The sequence below is a fragment of the Macaca nemestrina genome, chromosome 9, assembly GCF_043159975.1.
Source record: "Macaca nemestrina isolate mMacNem1 chromosome 9, mMacNem.hap1, whole genome shotgun sequence".
Classification (NCBI taxonomy): domain Eukaryota; kingdom Metazoa; phylum Chordata; class Mammalia; order Primates; family Cercopithecidae; genus Macaca; species Macaca nemestrina.
The window spans coordinates 71,777,987-71,793,976 of NC_092133.1; the positions used below are offsets into that span (position 1 = coordinate 71,777,987).

Sequence of the window (15,990 nt, forward strand, 5' to 3'; positions counted from 1 at the left end):
TGCACAAAACGAAACCCAAACGCCCAAAAAGCTCAGGAGGGAAATTTAACAAAAACCCTGTTCCCCGCCACACACCCCCTTTCACTTTTAAAAAGCCAGCTGCCACGAGAAGATTGAAATAAAAACGAAATGATTGATAGCAGGGGACACTATCTTTCCAAATAGTGAGATATCCTCTAAAAATATGTTCCCCAAGGCCAACTTCGTGGCTGGTCGCCCCTTCCGACGCCTTTGCCTCCCAGAAAATCACAACAAAGCGATCGGAAATTCGGCCACGGTCCCGGGAAGAAGGAGTAGCAGTGAGGCCCCGGAACCCACTGCGGCCGAAACTGCCTTGCTCTCTTTAACCAAAAAATAAAAAAGATAAGAAGAAGTAAAACCCTTTAATACATCAAATATACGGAATTTTAATCTTTAAAGCGATACATTGTCTATTATTTTAGTACATGACGTAAACCTTGTCCCCTTCTCAGCGGGTAGACTTAAAAATTAAAAATAGTTAAGTGTTCCTTTTAAAGAACAAAATAAGGCAAATGAGGTTTTGGAATAGATTTTTTTTCCTTTTTTTTGTTGTTTTCTTCCAGAATACATACAAAAAAATACCCATTCTCTTCGATGGTATACACCTTAAAAATAATTGCAATTTTAAATCAGAGCTGACAAATTGTGACTTTTTCATTTTTTGTAACAAACATGCATGTAAATTTGTGTTTCAATCAGACATTAAATAACGTACAATACAATCATAGCAATTTTAAAGTAACATTAAAGAGAAGACCTCTAGTTCTGTGGCGGTTTTGCTTTTATTTATAATCTACAAGGGATGGGAGGGTTTGTTTTCCACATTTTTACCCTCAAGTTTTAAATTTTTTCCCTCCTCCTTTTTACCTACAGAGCTCAAACTAAATAATGCACTTTTGAACCACGGGTCCGCTTGGAGCTAACATAAATAAATACCAGTGTCCACCGATGCAGTCCTCAGATGAACACTTTCTCAATTATTTTTTCCTTCTTTTTCTATAAAAAGTCAAACGATATTTTTTCAACTTTTATAAAGTTTGGGTGGGGAGGTGAGAGTGGGGAGAAGGGGAGTGTCCCACCGGGTCTCGGTCGCTGCTGTCGGGTAGATACGGTATATATTTATTTCCTTTCGTGGCCCGAGTCCTCCCCACGCGCGGGTGTCAGCAGCCTGGGCCGTGATCCCGCCCTTCCCTGGGCTCCTCCCCTCCCCCAGCTCCTTCCTCTCCCTCGCTCGCCCTCCCGGCCGCCCTCACTGATACCCCAGCGCCGAGGCGGTGGTCAGTCTCTGTCCGTAGAGGGCGTAGGGGGAGTAGTAGGGTCCGGTGGCGGCGGGCACCGGCACGGGGGCGCCGGGCGTGGGAAGCGGGCTCTTGGAGTAGGGGTGGTAGCGGCTGCTGAGTCCCAGCGCGTGGTGGGGGCTGCGCAGCGCCAGCGTCCCAGGGCTGCCTGGCGCGCCCGAGGTGGGGATGTGCATGTGGCAAGCCATGGCGGCCGCGGCGGCGCTGGCCAGAGACGACGAGCTGGGGTAGCCCGACAGCAGTTTGTCTGTCCCGGGGAATGCCGTATGGGTCCGCAAGTGGCTCAGCAGCTCTTCTGACGTGGCGAAGCGCTTGTCGCACGGCCCGTTGGCCGACACCCAGTTGCAGATGTGGGGGAGCGGGTCGTTAGGGAGCATAAAGCCGTAGGGGTAGAGGGGGTGGCCGGCCAGGGAGGGTGGTGTGGCGCCAGCAGCCGCGGCGGCCGTTAGCGAGGAGTGCACACCGTGCAGCGGGTGCGTGGGGTACACCAAGGGGTATCCGGACTTCAGCGCCGCGGCCGCAGCGGCCGGATCATGTGCGCACGAAGCGCTGGCGGCCGCCGCCCCTGCCAGGTGGCTAGCGCAGTGGTAACTGAGGCAGTACGGGTCCCGGCACAAACTGGCTGTCATCACGGACGGCGGAGACGCTCCGGCCAAGGGGCTGGAGCCGGCCGGCTTACTGCAGCCCAGAGACCCGGCCGCGGCCGCCGCCAGCTGCGCCCCCACTAGGCTGCCTGGCTTGGTGGGGTCGAGTGCCACGCCGTGTGGCAAGAACTGGGGCGGGTAGCCGGCGTAGGCCCCGGCCAGGCTGCCTGGGTAGGTCATGCCCGCGGGAGGCAGAGGGAACACTGTCTGGCCCGGCTTGTAGGGTGACACGGGAGCCACCAGCCCAGAACCCAGCACTGAGGAGGAGGTGGGCGCGCTGGGGCCGGAGCCGGAGCTGGAGCCCGATGAACCGCCGCAGTCTGAGCCCAAAGCCTTGCCCCCCGGGCCCCCATCCGGATGCTGGTTCACGTCCACATTAATCCCGCCACCGCAGCTAATCCGGCCGTGTGCCAGCCCCGTGGGTCCCCCTTCGGCCGAGGCGCCCCCGGTGCCCTTGCCGCCGCCGCCCACGTCGGTGTCTTTCTTGTCGTCCTTGCCCTCCGGGGCACCCCCGGCCGAGGGCAGCATACCTCCCGGTGAGCAGGCCGAGGCGCTAGAGCTCGGGCTGCCTGTCCTGGGCGTGAATGGCTGGCAGGTGGCGCTCGGTACCCGGAATCCCGACTTCTCCGCCGAAACACCCCCGCCGCCGCCCCCGCCACCGCCACCGCCTCCACCGCCGCCTCCCGGCTCCTTCTTATCCGAGCCGGGTTTGGAGTACGGCTTGAAACTCGACTTGTCCTCCACGCCGATGTCGCTCAGCTTGAGGGGGCCCGATTTGGTGTCCTTGTCGCCCGCGGCTCCGCCGCCGGCACCGCCCGCGCTGCCCCCGTTGGAGGCAACCGAGGAGAGTTTGGAGGAGGGCGAGGGGTCGGGCTTCCCGATCTGCGAACATGTTTGCGCCAACAGCGCCAGCGGGCTCTTCTTGGCATCGAGCTGCGGGGTCAGACGATGGGGGGGGGCGGGGGGTGGGTCACACAGAGAAAGAAGTGGAAACCCTTTAGAATCCTGGCTTCTGGGGTTCAAATGCCTCTCCGCAACAGCCCACGAAGATCCTCCCAGCCCCGAGGCACAATTCTAGGCGGCACCCCGTCTTCAACACCCACTCACAAACAAACATTCTCGCCCTTGGGAAAGGCAGCAGATTGCTTCCCCCGCCCAACCACCACCCCCAGCAGCATCTTTCCTGCCCTCTCTGAGCGCTAACTAGATTTTTAAAAAGCAAAACGTTTCGGTTTTCGGTTCCTAGACCCAGAACTGTACCCCCTCCCCACAAACACTCCTTAATTCTTCAGAGTAAGGGCTTGGGCGGCTGGCGCCTCAGAGGCTGTGTGCACACACTGGCTTCTGGGGATCCGGAGGACGGCGACTTTGAAACCGTATTTCAGACCTCCGCCTGCCTTCGGTGCCGAGTGAAGGGGCCTGGGTCGGGGTAGGGGCTTTCATATCAAAAGGAGAAACAAGTATTTGCAGCCTTGCTTCCTAGCATTCACGCCCCATTCCACTTCCTCCCCCTTTTCCGCCCTAGTTTTGAGGTACGGAAGCAGTAGCCTCTTCCCCCATTCGGGAGCTGAATCACTCCGACTCCCCCACCCCCGCCCACATGCCGAGAGAAAGAAAGCCCTAGGGTGGCAACCAGGGTAGTGGTCCCAGTGAGATCCAGAGAGAGGGTCCTTACCTCGATGGGGCTGACGGGCGTGGAAGGCAGGGGCTGCAGGTACTCGGGGTGCAAAATGTGGCCAGTTCGTGCCGTCAGCATCTTCAGCACCTTGATTGGCAGGCGGTTGGCCTGGCGCAGGGGGTCAGAGGGAGGCACGGCGTGCACAAAAGGCTTGGTGCTGCCGGCCGGGGACGAGCCTGGGCCGGGGCCGGAGCTATTTCCAGAGAGCGCGCTGGTCCAGGCAGGGTCCGCACCGCCTCCGCCGCCGCCGCCGCCGCCGCTGTGCTTACTGCTTCTTAGGGCAGAAAGCGAGGGCGCTGTGCTCATGACCCACCCGCGCGCATGGGAGCAGCGGGGGGGAGGGCTCCGGGAGGCGCGGGGCGGGCTCGGGGCTGCGCGCTCGCCCGGGGAGCAGGAGCAGCGGGAGGAGGAGGAGCTGGCGCGGCGGCCACGGGCGCCCAGCGCGCCTTCTCGGCGCCTGGAGCCAGACGCGAGTAATCCTGGGTGGCCCGCAGCGGAGCCGTGGCCGGGCTGGAGGAGCCGGCTGGACTGCGGGAGTGCCGGGCGGCTCGCGGTGTCCGCCTGGGGCTGCTCCCCTGCGCTGCGCTCTCACGGCCCCGCGCCGACGCTGCGCTCTGCGATGTGAGCCGCTGCGTGTCCAGCCGGGGCTCTGGCGAGGAAACTCACTTCAAAAGCAGCTGCACCGAGGGGGAGATTAAAGCCTTTGCCGCCTTCCAATCAAATGGGAGCCCGAGGTGATTGGAGGGTCAAGGGGATGTGACGCGTCCCGCGCCGCCGCCGCCGCCGCCGCCGCCAGGACTCTCAGAGCTGGTTTTAATGGGCAGCTCCCTCTTCGCCGTCCCCCCCGTGTGTCCCCTCCCTCGATTTCGCTCCGAGGACGAGATGGACATTTATTCTACGTTTGCCATCCGCCGCCTCCCTCTTTTTTCCTCCTCGTCGTTCTTCCTTTCCCCAGCTCGAAAATAAACTGAAACCTTCTTTTGGAGGGGGGTGCGCGTGAGGAACAGACTGCGGGGGTGTCCAGAAGGAGCACCAGTGGGAGTGTGGACACCGGCCGGACTGTCAACTCCAGGGGCTAAAGGAACCCGCACACCCAGTGTTTTCTCCTTCGCAGTAATCGAGATCCCGCGCGGCGCAGCGCGGCCACCAGGGTAAGAAGGCAAGGTTGGGGAGCCGGAGCTGGAAGAAGCCCGCCCGCCCGCTCTGATTTCCTCAGATTCCGCGGCGGAGAAACCAGAAGCTAGATGGGCAGTCGCAGCGGCGGCGGCTCAACACCGCGATGCGCGCTGGGCTCTCCGCCCTTCCCGGCCACGTGACGCCCGGGGACGCGTAGATTGGGGCAGCAGCGGGGATCACATGTTTCCTCTGTTTCACACTCAGTCTCTCCCCCAACCCCCAATTCTTACTCTCCCCTTCCACCCTCTTTTCCTCCCTCCCCCCGTTCTTTGGGCATCTCCACCCCTCCATCAATTGTCAATGTTCCTCGACCGCAATCAATCAGTTATTTGTCAGCTCTTGTCAATCCTCCCGTGATTTATGTCAGCTTTTGTTGCTGATTACAAGGCGGGTGCGACTTGAAGGGAAAAAGAGAGAGGGAGAGAGAGACGGAGAGGAAGGAAGAGATTGAGAGGGAACTGGAGGAGGGGAAAGGAGGAGCGGCCTCCTGGGATGGGGGTGGGGTGGGATGGGGGCTCTAAGAAAAAGAATGAAAGAGGGGAAAGAGGCGCACGGTGTCAGGAAAATGAATAGCGAGAGTAAAGTGCGCAGGTGCGCCCAGGGCGCCGAGAGGGGTGCGCAGGCCTGGAGTGCGCGCCTGCCCTCTCGTTGTCGGAGAGACGCCCTTCCACCTCTGGGGGCTTCGGTCTGTTGGGGTCGCGGAGTTCGGGCGCGGCTCCGGGTACCCGAGACCAGCGGCGGCAACGTCTAACACGGGAGATTCCCTCCACCCCACCCCGCCGCCGCTAGTCCCCGGGGGGGCGTGTAGCTTGCGGAGGTCAGGCTGCCACCCTCCGTAGTTCCCTAACCCCAAACTCGGAGACTTCTAAGAGCCACACCACCAAGGAACCTCGAATCCTGGAGGTCAATGGTGGGGTAAACCTCGCCTCAATTCTTTGACCCCCTCGGGTCGTAACCAGGGCTGAGAGGCTGCGAAGAAGAGGCCTGGCCATGGGTGTATGGGGGAGAAACGTCTCAGGCCCACTCATGCCCCCTTCCCGACCTTCTCCCACCTGCCGCCATCCCCGTAGGCTGGGGAGCCAGGGTCACTTGGGGCTGCTCTCGAGAATTTATTGGAACGCCGAGTCGGAACGACCTGCGCTGGGAGAGCCAAGGGAAGGAGCGAGAGAGGGAGGGGGCGGCTGCCTGTGGGAACGCGGATTCTTCCAGGGAAGCGGAGCGGGACTGCCGCGTTCCCCTCGATTTGCACCGTCACTCGAGTTGTTTGGGAAGAAAAGGGGAGGCGCTGTGTATGCCACCGGGTACCTGGACCTGGGTGCCCAGTGTGTATGCATGCCTGTGGCGCTGCGTGAGTTATCGGGGCTCTGATAGCGTCTGGAGCGGGTTCGAGGGTCTCCTCCAGAAACTCGCAGAAATTATGAGGGGGTGGGTGGGTGAGGAGGACACACCCCCTTCCTCGGAACGACTTGGAAGACTTTGAATCTCCCCTCCTCCGCTTTTCCGCCCCGGCTCTTCTTTTGTTGTCAAGTCCTTTTGATAAATGGTGGGGCTGGGAGCTCTGGGAGTCGGTAGCCAGTCTGTGCCCGCGCGGGGGGCGGGGGCCGAGCCTGGAGACCCGGTTTCGACCGGCGTGCACCCGGGGCTGAGCTGGGTACGCGCGGGGTCGGGGCTAGAACCTGCCCTCGGCGTGCTCGCCCTCTCCTCTTGGCCCATCTCACTCCCCTTCCCCACCTCACTCCCCTCCCCCAATTCTTTCTCTGTCTCCCACTCCGCAAGGGTTCCGAGAACTTTCTGGGGTGAGTTTTAGAATTTGCTCCTAGGCATTCTTTTTCTGCGTTTGGATTTTATCCCTTGATTCTTTGGGTTGGTAAACTTCATGAGATGGTAACTTGACTGAAGCTCATTTGGAGAGAAGAGGGGAATGAGGCGGTGTGTGTTTGGGGCTGGTGTTTGTCAATGTGAGTGTGTAAGAGCACACCTGCATTCAAGGGGGTTTGTAGTGTCCGTGCGACATCTGAGGAAGGTCAGTCGGCGAGCGAGTGGCGAGGCCCCACGCTGTACAGGTGGTCTGGTCTCCGGGGAGCGAGTCCCAGGTGCGCGTTTCGGAGGGCGGGACAGTCCTACGCTGTCTCTGCGGGGCAGCGCGTCTGTGAAGCCGCTCTTACCCTTCGGGTGTGCCCATGTGTGCCTGGTCACTGAGTGCGCGGCCGTCTAGGTGTCGACCCAACCAATGGTAGTGCTCCCAACGCCGCGAGCCCAGCTTTGGGCCGCTATAGCCGCGGCCTCCCCGCGAGGCCCGGGCACTGAAATTCTGGGGGCTGCGGCAGGGCTGGGGGTGACACAGCCAAGGGCGTCCCTCCCCAGCCTCCAGACTCAGCTCTTCCCCCTCTCCTCTAATTCCAGCATCTTATTAGGCCGGCGGCTCAGGGGAGGCAGCCTCAGCACCTGAAGCCGGGGGGTGGTGGTGGTGGTGGGGGGGAGTGGCTCCCGCGTTCCCTGATGTGGCCGCACACGCTCGTAGGGCTGCGGTGTGCTGCGTGGGTGCGGGTGGTGGTCAGCGTGCGTTCGCTTTTCTCAAAACTCCACTCCGAGGGTCCGAGCGCTTGGGGGCGCCTGGGGGCCTGCACGCCCGGGGCTTTTGGGAGGCGCCAGCGTCCGAGCCTGCGCACCTCGCGCAGGAGGCCAAACCCCCGAAGGCCGCGCGGGTCCGGGGGTGGGGACCATTAATTACTCTGCGCCAGGCCTGAAGCCTCCAACCCCCAGCAGCGGTTGGCTTGGATGTCCTGCGGATTTTATTTGCACACAATGGAAATGATTTGTTTTCTCTAAAAAAGGAGTGGGCAAGGCAGACATTGGAGGAGGGGGTGGGAGGAGGAGAAGGAAGGGGAGAGAGCTGAGGAAAAAAGTTTGAAAATGCCTTGAACTATTCACTGTCGAGATGGCTAATCAGTATTGAGGCCGGAGGGCAGGCGGGCCGCCTTTCACCGCCGCTTCCCTTTCATCTCGGGCTCGGCGGAGGCGCTCAATTAAAAGCCTATCAGTTTGTAAGTAAATCAACGCCTATCAGAGTTGTCACATCAAACAAAACGATTATTATTGCAGCCCGCCTCCCCTATTAATCTCCCTCGAAGATAATCCGCCTGACAGGTCAGGCCCGGCGAGCTGGAAAGCCTGGTCCAGAGCACCCAAACAGTCCCGGACTGGCGCGCGCCCCCGGGGGCCTCCCCACCCCTGTCCTGCCCCGCCTCCCGGTCCCAGGGAGCAGGGAGAGAAAGCGCGCGCGGAGGCCTTTGCACCCGGGTCCGCCCCACCGGACTGGGAGCAAGGCCCAGATTCGCGGGGCCAGTAGGGGACAGTCCCGTGCGGCCCTCGCCGCTGCTCGGGGCAGGGGAGAAGCCTGGCGTGCAGAAGCCGCGGCCCGGCCTTGTCCCGGGGTCTCGCCACGGCCTGCGCTCTCCTCGGCGCGCCTCTCCTGCCTGTCATTTCTTTTTTCTGTCTCCCTTCTCCTTTTTGTTTCCTCTCCCGCGTCTTTCTGGGCTCCCCCATCTCTTTCCTTCATTTCCTTTTCCCTTTTCTTACTTGCCAGAGAGTATTTCCCATTCTGGCTCCCTCTTCTCGGTGTGCGGCATAAACCCTTCGTGCGCAGTCACACTGCCTGGAGTAGGACGTTCTCAGGGACCGCGGTATTTCTCCCGCGGCAGGGTTGCCCCAGGAGTGTGCAGTTCCTAGAAACTCATGGCAAAGTCCTCTCTAATCTCTTTCCGAGCAGGGGCTCTGAGAAGCTCTGCTCCTGTTTAAGGGTTGGGTGGTTTTGGAGGGGTGAAGAGGAAAAAAAGAGGGAGAGAGACTGGTGGACAATTGCCCTATTCTGGAATTAGTATTTGGCCTTGGAATTTCACAGCCGCAGCGTTGCCGACCTCGCTGTTGGCGTTGCCCGGGCTTTTCAAATACGTAGATAAGACTCACGGGGGCATCCGGGCCTCAGTAGTGACTGTGTGTGTTTGCCTGATAGAAGTAAATACACCCAGATAACTGCCTCTGTGGCCTCAAGTTAGTGCCCCAAGAGTATGGGTGGGGCCTGACTTCTAGAAGGCGCAAAAATCGTGGCCTTCTTCCCGGTGGCCTCCGCTTCCTGCTTTGGGATGCCTCGGAATCGAGCCGGACCTGCCCTTTTCTGCGCTCTTCCTCCACATCTATAGACCCAAACAGCCACTGCCAGAGCCAGGTGGAGCCAGGATTGAGGGGTAGCTGAAGTGTCTGCGAGGAAAGGGCTGCCCGGGGGAGCTCAGGCCTGCCACCTGATATGTCGGTTCAGTGCTCCGCGAAGGCTCTTCGCGCCTGTAGCCTGTATCTCGGAGGACCCCCAGGGCGCTGCAGTATTGGGCGTCAGGGCCGAGCCTCTCGCAGCAGTCACGCGGGGAGGCCACGGACATCCAATAGAGCCCACTTCAACTTGCATGGTGCATGGGGTCCAGGACCGGTGGCCCCCACACAGGGTTTCCGAAATCCTCTCCATTTGTCTGCACTCTCCACTGCCGACCTTGTAGGAAATTTATTTCCATGCCCAGAAATATTGTTTGGACACAGTGGCTCGGTTATCTTCGCGCCTGCTTTTCTTAAATATATTTATTTCACCTCTGCCACGCTGCAGATATTTAAAGATCTGTAGATACCGTAACCCTCAGCGATGCGGGACTCACACTGGTTATAGATAATATTCTCTGGGTGGTTATTTGGACATAAGTTCTATCTCCAGCCCTGATGACACCCAAGCAGGGGCTGTAAAAGGACACTTGTTCTATAATTTTTTCAAGTGAAATATATGTCCACACACGGTTTAAGAGTATTTTTATATTTCTCTCTATATCTAAATATTCAGATGTGTTAATTACATGCCCTGGAAGCTGGAAGCGATCAGTGGTGTTCACAGTGGACGTGGAGCTGTTTGTATAACTTTCATCTCCCTGCACTTACACATGAATCTCAGTCTAATAAATTCAACCTTGTCATTTTTAGAATCGACGGGATTTCTCTGGCTGTCGTTTGCGCTGCATTTATCCGAATAAATCCAGCTCGCAGGCATCCTGCAGGAAACGGCTCCCGGCTCGCGTGTACGCCGACACCTCGGCCCAACGCGGGACTCGAGGTGGCTCCTAGTGCCTGGGCGGCTGCTAGTCCGGCCTCCGAGGGAGGCTGGACAAGCGGCGCCCCCAGGTCGAGCGGCCTCTCACTGCCTGGCAGCCCCCAGCTCTGCCGGTGCTTCGGAAACCCGCCTGGCCAGGTTCGCCCGCAGTGAAAAATGAAAGCAAATTCCCCTACAGAGGTAGCCCGAACTTTCCTTGACGAAGGCTCTCTCTTGAGCCTGGATCTCGAAGAAACCCCAGAGCGCTGCAAGTTAGCAACAGAGATTCGATGGCGGCTCCGGAGGGCGCGCGAAGGGTGGGGCGAGGGGGCAAAAGGACACTGGGTGACCCAGCCTGGCCCAGGGCGAAACGCAAGAGAAGGCGCCTCGCCTTCCTTATTTCAATGCAACTCCTCGGCCCTAGACGGTAAAAATAGTTTCCAAGCTGCCGCGGACGCCCAGGATGTGTTTGCAGAGATCAAACTGGGGAGGAAGCGGCTTTGTAAAAGTTGCAGAAAGATTAGCCCAGAAGCGTCCGCCCGGCGGGGCTCAAGAAAGCTTGGGGACAGCTTCACGTTCCTTGGGGCGGAATGGCCCAAGAATTGGCCTGGGTAACCCCCTGCCCAGTTCTCCGTGCTCACTTCGAGCCAGCGCTTAAATAACTTCCCGCCGCCTGCCCTGCAAACTTCCAGGCGCGGCGCCGGCGAGGCCAGGACACAGCAAAGGCTAGCAAAACCCCGCCACGGCGCGCTCGGCCCCAGCCCTGAGAGGCTGCACGGGGTGGGAGAACCAGTGTGGTTTCCGCTCCCACTCGGCTGCCCAGACCCTCAAGACCGATCCCCCCAACTCCTGGGAGCGGGTGCTTCCCTCTGGGAGTCGAGATCTTGCGGGGCCGGCGAGGGCGCAAAGTGCGCTCGCTAGCCCGCGCGGGGGCGGCCGCGCGTCTCTCCGCGGGGCCTGTCGCCAGGCCGGCCGCTGCGGGTGAGTGATGAGGGCAGAGAAGGGCGCCCATAAATCGCGGGTGTCAGGGCGAAAAACTCTCTTTATTGTCTGCGTGATGGATGGGCCCGGGGACGAGACACCAAATACTTCGTATCGCCTTTAAATGGGAACACATTTTCCGCGGCCATAATTCATGTTTTTTAAATAGAAAGTTTGAAATGTTGCCTATATTTCACCAGCCCTGACATATTTATGAATCGCTCCCTGCATGCAAATATCATTATTTAAAGCGCCGGGGAGAGCGCGGGGGAGGGGAGGAGGCGCGGTTCCTGGGGCGCGGGGGTGGTGAACCGGGGAAATGTCGGTGGAGGGGGGCCATTTCCCTAAAGGGCAGAGGGTGAGGTGCGGGGAATAGCCGTATCCGGAAACCGAGCGTGCCCCGGGCTTCTCTCCTGCCGCCGGACCCCGCATGGCCGACCCGGGACGTTTTTCGAGGCTTGGGACCTAAGACAGGCCCCCGGCCCCTGCTGGGAGACCAGGGGGCGTTTTTCGTCCCTCTCTGAGGCCGTTATCCAAGCCGAAACCACCTTTTCTAAGAAACAAGTTTAAAAAAAAAAAACCAAAAAGAATTTAACAAGCACAAATAATAATAACCCAACATATTTCGTGTTATTTGCCACTGCATCGATTTTATTGATTTTCATTCTCCAAACCTGGGAATGTGCGCACCCGGGAGGGGAGACTGTCAAAACCCAGTCACCTCGGGGACTGGGTGGGGGACAATTCTCCAACGCCGCGGCCTGGACCCGCCCCCACCCAACCGGCGCACCACCTCCCAGGCACCACGGAGCCTGCGCAAGCTGCGGGGCCTTAGCGCAACCGGCCCGCAAGCTCCCGGGGCTTCAGTCCCGCCCCTCTGTCTCCCCAGCGCCCTGCAGCGCTCCTAGGGTCCTTGTCTGCCCTCCCCAAGCCCCCACTGTCAATACAATCGCTGTAAAAAAAAAAAAAAAAATCAATCTTTTTAAAGCCAGGCACTTGCCGTCGGCCTCTCCCCTGCCCGCCTGACCCAGGAGGCGCCCACACCTGCGCCCTCACTTGCCGAGACTTTACCTGTGCAGTCCCCCGCGGCGCCTGCAGCCGCGCAGGTAGCCGAGAAATGGAAGGGAGGGCTGGGGAGTGGGAGGGACAGAGAGCACCGTCCGACACAGCCAGACGCGCGGACCCGGGACCTCCTCTCTGGACCGGTGCTGGGGCCCCGGCAGAACCAGCTCCAGGCGCCGAATTGCGCCAGGAAGAGTGGGCCGGGGGAGGGGCGAGGGGAACGGGCCTCGGGAGGGAGGGGCGGGCCCGGCGGCACTTCCGCTGGGGGTGGGGCTGAGGGCTGACGCGCCGGTCCCGCCCATCAGCCGCGCGGGCCCGCCCGCTCCAGGACAGGCTCCGCCCCCACCGCCCCGGAGCGGGATCTCAGGTCACGGCCCCCCCAAGCGCCCCCGCCCCCGGAGGCCTCGGGCTGAACCGGGTTTCGTGGGAGGGCAGAGGGCGGCTCCCTTTTCCTCACCTGGGGGTACTCTCTTTTTAAGTCACAGGAACAGAAGCATCTGCGGACTAGGATCCCAGGCCCAAACTTGCACGTGAGATTTGTTGAAACTTAGGTCATTTGGTACTCCTGGCCCAGGGGTCCTCACGCTCTCTCTGCGGATGTGAGCAGCCATCCTCTCGGACAGTCGGCAATATAGTCCGTGATCACAGGGCCCCACCTATCTTTCAGGAAGAACAAAAACAAAAACTAACACTTTTTGATTGTTCATTTTGTGCCAGGTGCCATTTAGAAAATTTCGTATGAATTATGTCCTCGCCCACAGCGACTCTCTGAGGTAGGTACCATGAATGCCCCATTTCATAGATAAAGAAATTGAGGCCCAGAGAGAATAAATCGGCCTTGCCTCACCCACATCCCATCCTTATCCTTATTCCTTCTTTTCTTCAGATCTGGAGCATCCCAACTCCTTACCCTGGGGGAGTATTGGAGGGAGGGGGACTTTTGCTTTTCTGATGGGGGAGTACCAGCCTGTTAACCACAACCATTTGCAGCTGAGGCCAGTGCAGAGCAGGAGGGGGATCTGCACAGAGGAGAACGGTATAAATGGCATGGGGTCATCTCAGCCCCTGGCCAGCTCCCAGCCTAATGGGAAAAACGGACCATTGAGCATCCTGTAGTCCCAGCCCAAGCCAGCGTGCCTTCTTTAAAAAGCAAATCCAACCATGTTTCTCTTCTGCTTAAAAGCATCCGGGTTCCCATTGTTTGAGAACAAGTTGAGCTTGCCTCCCCTGGCTGGCGGGTCTACACTGGCTCTGCCCCAGCTTGCCTTTCTGCCTTGGTCTGCCTCCACACCCCCTCACCCAGAACTCCTGCTACCCAAGGCTTCCTTTTAGTTCCTCAAGTGTGCCATGCTACTCCCCACCTCAAGGGCTTTGCTCCTGCTTTTCTCTGCCTCTCTGGAATGACCTGTCCTTCTCTTCACCTGCCTTGCTCATCCTCTTCCTTCAGGTCTCAGCTCACACATCACTTTCCTGCGTCCTCCTACGTCCCATTACCCTCACTTATAATAGAATTTCCTCTTGAGAGTCTGTCCCCTTCACTGGATGGTAAACTCCCAGGGGACTGGGGCTGTTCCTTCAAGGAACAAATGAAGAAAGAGCATTTGTGTAAACCACCAACTATGATGAACGAATGAAACTGCACTTTTTGGGGCCACCAGTAAGTATTGTGCATGGTCTCACATTCCAAGATGTTCTCAACTTAATGAGGAAGATGATACAAATCTCATGAAAATGTACATTATTTTGAATGCCTTTATTGTAAATGTCAAATAAGGGGATGCTGGAGGAGGTTGGAGAAGAGTAATATACATGGATTACAGTCATTTATTCAGGGTTTCAAGATGCAAGATGTGTTGGTTGACACAATTTAATGGAAAAACATGCCACCCACGACCATCTCCCAGTGTTGGGCATGTATGTCTCAAGGCTCTAGCCTGCGCCCCCTTTCCTCTTCCTTTCTTCACATATTATTGCTATCACAGTTCAGTTCTTACTAGTTTCTGACTGAACTGCTGCTACAAGAACCTTCTAATTGTTCTGCCCATCCTCCACCTCTCCTGCCTCTAATCTGTTATACATACTCCTGCTGGGTTAATTTTCCTGACCATATCATTCCCTTACTCAAAAATCTTCAGTGGCTCCCTATCACACAATGTAACACTTGACTCTTCATAACCCACTTCCAAACTACTTTTGTAAAGCTTTAAGATGCATTCCAAAATTATGAAAGAAATACATGTTCACCTCAACTAGGAAAACACTCAAAGATATACAAAGAAAAACATTAGTGATCTTCCTCACCTCCTCTGCATTTCCCACCCAGTCTCCCAAGATATCCATTGTTAAGGACCTGCGGTATAACTTCTACCCCTTTCACCATTCTCCATGCTCATAATAAACTACATTCATATATATGGAGCTATTGTGTTACTGCCTGTTTATACAAAAAGGATTATATTAGGGGTCTCTGCAACTTGCTCATTCTTTCTTAATAATAAATGGGTCTATAGATATGGAATGAATATATTCATTTTTTAGCTACATAGTAATTTTAATTTTAATTTTTTAAAAAATATGTATATATGTATGTAAGTATTTTAGACAGGGTCTCACTTTGTTGCCCAGGCTGGAGTGCAGTGGCACAAACATGGCTCACTGCAGCCTTGACCTTCCAGACTCAAGGGATCCTCCCGCCTCAGCCCCTCAAGTAACTGGGACTACAGGTACGTACCACCACTCCTGACTAGTTTTTGTATTTTTTGTAGAGACGGGGTTTTTCCATGTTGCCCCAGCTAGTCTTGAACTCCTGAGCTCAAGGGATCCACCTGCCTTAGCCTCCCAAAGTGTTGGGATTACAGGCATGAGCCACCATGCCAGCCAGTGACATAATGTTTCATAGGATGTATATACTACACCTATTCAACCATTCCCCTATTAATGGGCACATAGATTGTTACCAGTTTTTTTTTTGCTAATAAAATTTCTTATGTCTATATCCTTGCAATTAGTGATTTTACTTCTCTAGGATAGTTTACCAAAAGTGCAGCTACTTACACATCAGCCAAATTGAATTTCTTTGTTCTCCCCACGTGCCCTGTGTTTTCCTTCTGTCTCCTCTGCCTGGAAAGCCCTTGTCCTCCATGCTTGTGTGTCTAACTTCCAGTCCTGCAATGGTCAAATCTGATACCAGAATTTAGATATATTATCTGATATCCGCCTCCCTCCACCTTCCTCATTTGAACACTGCAGTAATGTACCAGGCCCAGGCAGTGGTTTGCATTTGGCATAGGCCAATCATGACAATCCTGTTTTCATCTTTCCCTTGCATTCCTGTAGCTGGGTGGCCATGCAACCTATTTTGGCAAATGAGGAACAAGTAGAAGTACAGGGGTGGCAAAGCAGGAAGTGAGTGTTGAGAAGCACTCTATTTTCATGATCAAAGGGGATGATGCCTGTGGTTGGACCCTTCCCTTTCCCCTCCTTCCTTGCATGAGCTTGGACATAATATCTAGAGCTGTAGTAGCCATCTTGTGACCCTGAGGGAAAGTCCTAGAAAACGGAAGAAAGAGACTTAATCCTGATGTCATTGGGACACTGAGCCATCACCAACAATCCTCCTTCTCCAAAACTTTTATTTTGTTGGAAAAATCCCTATTCATTTAAGCTAGTGAAATTGGGGGTTTTTATAATTGTAGCCAGACATATTCTTCACCTACTTTAGCAAGAAATACCACCCTCCATCTCAGAAAAGGAAAAAAAAATGCCATCACAGTGGTCCAAAACAGTTTTTAGAAACTTTAGAGACTTGCCTTCAAGTATAGCTTTTGAAATAGCCTCAGAAGCAGACAGTCTTATGGCATGGCTTTGGTATTTTAGAATGGCCAAAAGACACCTGGAGGCAAGTGTGGTAATACCTTTAACCTTCAGTGCTACAGTTAAGTATTGCATGGTGGACATTTAGTTTCTTCCTACTCATTTGGTTGCCTAACATCTGAATCCTCTTGCTTG

General features: G+C 56.5%; 1 protein-coding gene and 1 long non-coding RNA gene across 2 annotated transcripts; both read right to left on the reverse strand.

The window, feature by feature from the left end:
- Positions 1–366: 366 nt before the first annotated feature.
- Positions 367–4,452, reverse strand: LOC105465985 (zinc finger protein 503). Its single transcript, XM_011714694.3, has 2 exons — positions 3,639–4,452; positions 367–2,896 (listed from the first exon to the last, which is right to left on the reverse strand). The coding sequence occupies exons 1-2, from the start codon at positions 3,945–3,947 to the stop codon at positions 1,271–1,273; spliced, it is 1,935 nt and encodes a 644-aa protein (XP_011712996.1). The 5' UTR covers positions 3,948–4,452; the 3' UTR covers positions 367–1,270.
- A 6,509-nt stretch (positions 4,453–10,961) lies between these two features.
- Positions 10,962–12,174, reverse strand: LOC105465986 (uncharacterized). Its single transcript, XR_977902.2, has 2 exons — positions 11,992–12,174; positions 10,962–11,473 (listed from the first exon to the last, which is right to left on the reverse strand). It is a non-coding gene; the product is annotated as an uncharacterized lncRNA (long non-coding RNA).
- Positions 12,175–15,990: the final 3,816 nt, after the last annotated feature.